Here is a 5637-nt window from a genome sequence, read left to right on the forward strand (position 1 = left end):
AGAAGAGATAAAGGGGTGCTCCACTTCCACTAAATAGAGAATGTCTCCACTGGTGACCCGGTTGCTTTTAATGGGTTTCCAGGCTAGAACAATATCCCCAACAAAAGCTGGGAAGTTCTGAGTCATGGAGCAGTGTTGGGGCTTCTTTGTAGGGGACATTGAGGCCGAGTGTAGATGGATTCATCTGCCTGGCCCATTTCACACATATGAATGGGGTAAAACCTCCAGTAACTGCTCACCCACTGTTTCCCTTCTCCTCTTTAACATGGGGAGCGCTTGTGAAAATTGAGCTATTGGGGTCAGTATACCTTCATCCACCTACTTTAATTGGGGCAATTAAAGGGCACCTCTAGGCAAAGCCCCAGAGTGTTTAATCCCTTTCTATTTTATCCGACACGTAAAAAAAAAAAAAAAGGGGTTTTGACTATACATCCTGTTTAAGCCCCACCTCCAATATTCGCAAGCTCCACTTCAGTTTGATGCCGTTTCACTGCAATTTTAGTCATGCATGAGCTTTATACATCACATATGTCGCTATGTTGTCATCTCTGTCCTCTGCCTGGTCTGACAATGTGCTCATCCCTCTTTCTCTTATGTTTCTACAGGTCTTGCAAAAAATGTATTATTTCAGTATGGTTGACTATTTCTCCCTTGGAGTCATAGTATACGAGATGGCGTTTGGGAAACATCCCTTCTACACCACGGAGGACTGGGAAGAAATAAAGACGAATATTCTTGAAATGGAGCCAGATTATGAGGAGGGTATGGACCCTGACCTCCATAACCTCTTAGTTAAGGTAAGTTACAGAGAGCCTTAAGCTCCTCTATTGCTCAGATATTGTTATTGGTCATGCAGCATCTCATTATATTTCATTCTTCATTACAGCTTCTGTGGAAAGACCAAGAGGAACGAAACCATCTAGTCAGTGACATCAGGAACAATCCGTTCTTCAAGACCATCGACTGGGCAGAGTTAGAGCGAAAAAAAGCAATGCCACCTAAATCCGAACCAGTAAGTATACAGATAATAGAGTCCAAAGACATTGGACGGGGAGGGGAGATTTTCAGCAGCAGGCTCCTCACCATCTAAGACATTTGTTTTAAACAGACTTTTCAGACCTGTCTATGAATTCGTGATCACTATATAATCATACAGTAGGGTCTGAATGATTTCTGTTCATTATTGGAGTTAATTATTGTGTATGTTATCTGACCACTAGAGGGAGCTAGGGTGGAAGGAGCCTACTTGGTGAAATCTGCTGCACTTTGGGTGTGGGGTTCACCATACTTTGTTACCACTCTCTGTATCAATTAGAAGCAGTAATGAATGTCTTTTTCTCTGTCTAGATTTGTGAGGAACCATCAAATAACAGCATGCCCTTGAATGAGTATATCAACTACCTGGCCTGGGAGGCTCCAATATCACGATATGAGCAGGAGTATTTCACAGGCTTTTCATACATGAGCGACAGTCTGAAGATGTCACCAATGGACTTATTTTCACATCCACCATTATCGCCAGAGAAGAAGCCTAATTTTGCTGACTGTAGTGATGACAGTGAGTGTCAGAAGGAGGAACCAATGGACAGGTCTCCAATATTACCACTGAACATCCATGGACCAGTATCAAATCCAATGGAGAACCATTATAAGGCGGCTCTTCAACAATTGGCAGAGCAAATGGTCTTTCTTCAGCCATCACCAGCAGTCAGACAGGAGAATCTCTTCACACCCTGGCCAATGGATTATGAGGAGGCTCATATGAACCTAAAAGAGCCAGGGGAGCAGAATGATATCGATGACTTTGGCTACCAGATTCAGCAGCCACCACAGGAATTCTTCCCAGCGGCATACTGCCAGGAGAATGTGTTTACACCGTTGCCGATGTACCATGAAGAGGCTCATAACCATGTCATAGAGCCAGGGGAGCAGAATTATATCGATGACTTTGGCTACCAGATTCAGCAGCCACCACAGGACTTCTTCCCAACGGCATACTGCCAGGAGAATGTGTTTACACCATGGCCGATGCACCATGAAGAGGCTCATAACAATGTCATAGAGCCAGGGGAGCAGAATTACATCGATGACTTTGGCTACCAGATTCAGCAGCCACCACAGGACTTCTTCCCAGCAGCATACTGCCAGGAGAATGTGTTTACACCGTGGCCGATGTACCATGAAGAGGCTCATAACAATGTCTTAGAGCCAGGGGAGCAGAATTACATTGATGGCTTTGGCTACCAGATTCAGCAGCCACCACAGGACTTCTTCCCAGCAGCATACTGCCAGGAGAATGTGTTTACACCGTGGCCGATGTACCATGAAGAGGCTCATAACAATGTCATAGAGCCAGGGGAGCAGAATTACATCGATGACTTTGGCTACCAGATTCAGCAGCCACCACAGGACTTCTTCCCAGCAGCATACTGCCAGGAGAATGTGTTTACACCGTGGCCGATGTACCATGAAGAGGCTCATAACAATGTCATAGAGCCAGGGGAGCAGAATTACATCGATGACTTTGGCTACCAGATTCAGCAGCCACCACAGGACTTCTTCCCAGCAGCATACTGCCAGGAGAATGTGTTTACACCGTGGCCGATGTACCATGAAGAGGCTCATAACAATGTCATAGAGCCAGGGGAGCAGAATTACATCGATGACTTTGGCTACCAGATTCAGCAGCCACCACAGGACTTCTTCCCAGCAGCATACTGCCAGGAGAATGTGTTTACACCGTGGCCGATGTACCATGAAGAGGCTCATAACAATGTCATAGAGCCAGGGGAGCAGAATTACATCGATGACTTTGGCTACCAGATTCAGCAGCCACCACAGGACTTCTTCCCAGCAGCATACTGCCAGGAGAATGTGTTTACACCGTGGCCGATGTACCATGAAGAGGCTCATAACAATGTCATAGAGCAAGGGGAGCAGAATTACATTGATGACTTTGGCTACCAGATTCAGCAGCCACCACAGGTCTTCTTCCCAGCAGCATACTGCCAGGAGAATGTGTTTACACCGTGGCCGATGTACCATGAAGAGGCTCATAACAATGTCATAGAGCCAGGGGAGCAGAATTACATCAATGACTTTGGGTACCAGATTCAGCAGCCACCACAGAACTTCTTCCCAACGGCATACTGCCAGGAGAATGTGTTTACACCGTGGCCGATGTACCATGAAGAGGCTCATAACAATGTCATAGAGCCAGGGGCAGAGGCGGCTCTAGGCTTTGTGAGGCCTTAGGCAAAATTTAGACACGAGGCCCCACTCACGCCCATAATGGATAAAAAAAAATTCAAGCAAGTAAAAATGGCTGCAGAAAGATGCGTGGATCTAGCCCACAGGCGATCAGCACCACCTCCAGGGCACCCTCCTCAGACATATGCAGCCAATACAACATCTGGGACAGGTGACAAGCCCTCTAGGATTTCCTCCTTTGCCTTGGGAGAATGGGAAGGGGTGTCATTGAATCATTCCACATCCACAGAGGAAGGAGAGTGGGGGGATCCCAGCGCAGTGAGGGAGGGTGACAGGGAGGGAAAGAGAGTGAGGGAGCGGGGGAGAGAGAGAGGGGGGAGGGGAAGAGAGGGAGTGAGAGAGGGAGAGGGAGGAAGAGAGAGGGAGGAAGAGAGAGAGGGGGAGGGGAAGGGAGGGGAAGGAAGAGAGGGGGAGGAAGAGGGAGGGAGGGGGAGAGGAAGAGAGAGAGAGGGGGAGGGGAAGAGAGAGAGAGGGGGAGGGGAAGAGAGGGAGGAGAGAGAGAAGGGGGAAGGGAGAGAGAGAAGGGGGAAGGGAGAGAGGGGGGGAAGGGAGAGAGAGGGGGGAAGGGAGAGAGAGGGGGGAAGGGAGAGAGAGAAGGGGGAAGGAAGAGAGAGAGAGGGGGGAAGAGAGAGAGGGGGGAGGGGGGAAGGCGGGAGAGAGGGGGGAGGAAGAGAGAGAGAGGGGGAGCGGGAGAGAGAGAGGGGAGGAAGAGAGAGAGAGGGGGAGTGGGAGAGAGAGAGGGGAGAGAGGGGGAGAGAGGGGAGGGGGGAGGGGGAGAGAGGGGGGAGGGAGGAAGGTGGAGAGAGAGATCTCTAGCCCCGTTCCTGTCTGCAGCCCCTCCTGTGTACCATGTCCCAGTCTGCAGTGCCTGTCTATGGGAAGCTGTGTGTGATGCTCGGTACGTTACCTTCCATGCCAGCATGGTGTTCATGACGGCCAGCAGCAGGCAGGGTCCATTCTCAGTCTGGGTGGGGACAGTGTCCTGCTCCTTCCAGAGGATCTGGTTGCTGTGAGATGGAGTGTGCGTTTTCTTATATTCGGTGTGCGTTTTCTTATATTCGGTGTGCGTTTAATATATTCGGTGTGCGTTTATTATATTTGTTTTTCTTATATTCGGGCAGCACAGTGGTGTAGTGGGTAGCACTTTCGCCTAGCAGTAAAAAGCGTCACTGGTTCAAATCCCAACCATGACACTACCTGCTCAGAGTTTGCATGTTCTCCCTGTGCCTGCGTGGGTTTCCTCCGGGTACTCCGGTTTCCTCCCACACTCCAAAGACATGCTGGTAGGTTAATTGGCTTCTGTCCAAGAAATTGGTGATATCCTTGAAATCCTTGATGGTAGGGACTGATGTGAGTGCGTACTCACTCAGGATGGACTGGTGTCTTTATTCAACCTTACTAACTATGTAACTATGAGAGCCCATCACCAGAAACACTGATCCCTGAAAGCTGTGAAGTGAATATGCCAAGCACACCAGAAGAAATGTTTGACCAAAGCAAACCTGTGCAGGAGTCAGAACAAGAGGTGGAACTTATATCGCCTAACTCAAGTTCCCCACCAGATCTGGTGCATGCAATTGCCAAGATGGCTGCCTCAACTGCTTACTGCTTTGTGTCTCCAGGGAGAAATCTGCTGTGTAAATTGGAATAAAATGTAAACCAAAAGTAATGCGTTTGTGTATGGATTTTGTTAAGCACTTTTGAATAATATATATTTTTTGTAAAATGATAGGATTATTTTGTATTCTCATTTACAGCCAGGAAGTGGAGCACTCAGCTCCTTTTCAAGTATTTTCTAGGCTATCCTAAGCAACTTGGCTGAAAAAAAGCCTGCTGTTTACTATATAGCTCAATAGCTCTCTCTGACCCTCCCTGTAACCACAATACCATCCCTCCCTATATCCCCAAGAATAACCGCCCCTGTAACTCCAATACTATCCCTCCCTATATCCCCAATACTATCCCTCCCTATATCCCCAAGAATAACTCTCCCATTAACCCCAATACTATACCTTCCTATATCCCCAAGAACATCCTTCACTGTAACCCCAGTAATAACCCTCCCTGTAACCCCAATACTAACCCTCCCTATTTCCCCTATAATAACCCTCCCTGTAACCCGAACACTAACCTTCCCTATATCCCCAAGAATAACCCTCCCTGTAACCCCAATACTATCCCTCCTTATATCCCCAACAATAACCCCCCCGTAACCCCAAAACGAACCCTCCCTATATCCCCAAGAATAACCTTCCCTGTAACCCTAATACAAACCCTCCCTATACCCCTAAGAATAACTCTCCCTGTAACCCCAATACTAACCCTCCCTATATCCTCAAGAATAACCCTCCTTGTAAACCCAATTCT

General features: G+C 48.0%; 1 protein-coding gene across 1 annotated transcript; it reads left to right on the plus strand.

Annotated features, from left to right (window-relative positions):
- The first annotated feature begins 611 nt into the window (after window positions 1–611).
- Window positions 612–5069, plus strand: LOC143986665 (uncharacterized). The gene is made up of 3 exons (XM_077485071.1): window positions 612–1012; window positions 1348–1911; window positions 5028–5069. Exons 1-3 carry the CDS (start codon window positions 851–853, stop codon window positions 5067–5069), a joined length of 768 nt encoding a protein of 255 aa, XP_077341197.1. The 5' UTR covers window positions 612–850.
- The last annotated feature ends 568 nt before the right edge of the window (window positions 5070–5637 follow it).

Source organism: Lithobates pipiens, unplaced genomic scaffold, assembly GCF_037356315.1.
Source record: "Lithobates pipiens isolate NorthernLeopardFrog02 unplaced genomic scaffold, aLitPip1_a1.2 Scaffold_18, whole genome shotgun sequence".
In the NCBI taxonomy this organism is placed as follows: Eukaryota; Metazoa; Chordata; class Amphibia; order Anura; family Ranidae; genus Lithobates; species Lithobates pipiens.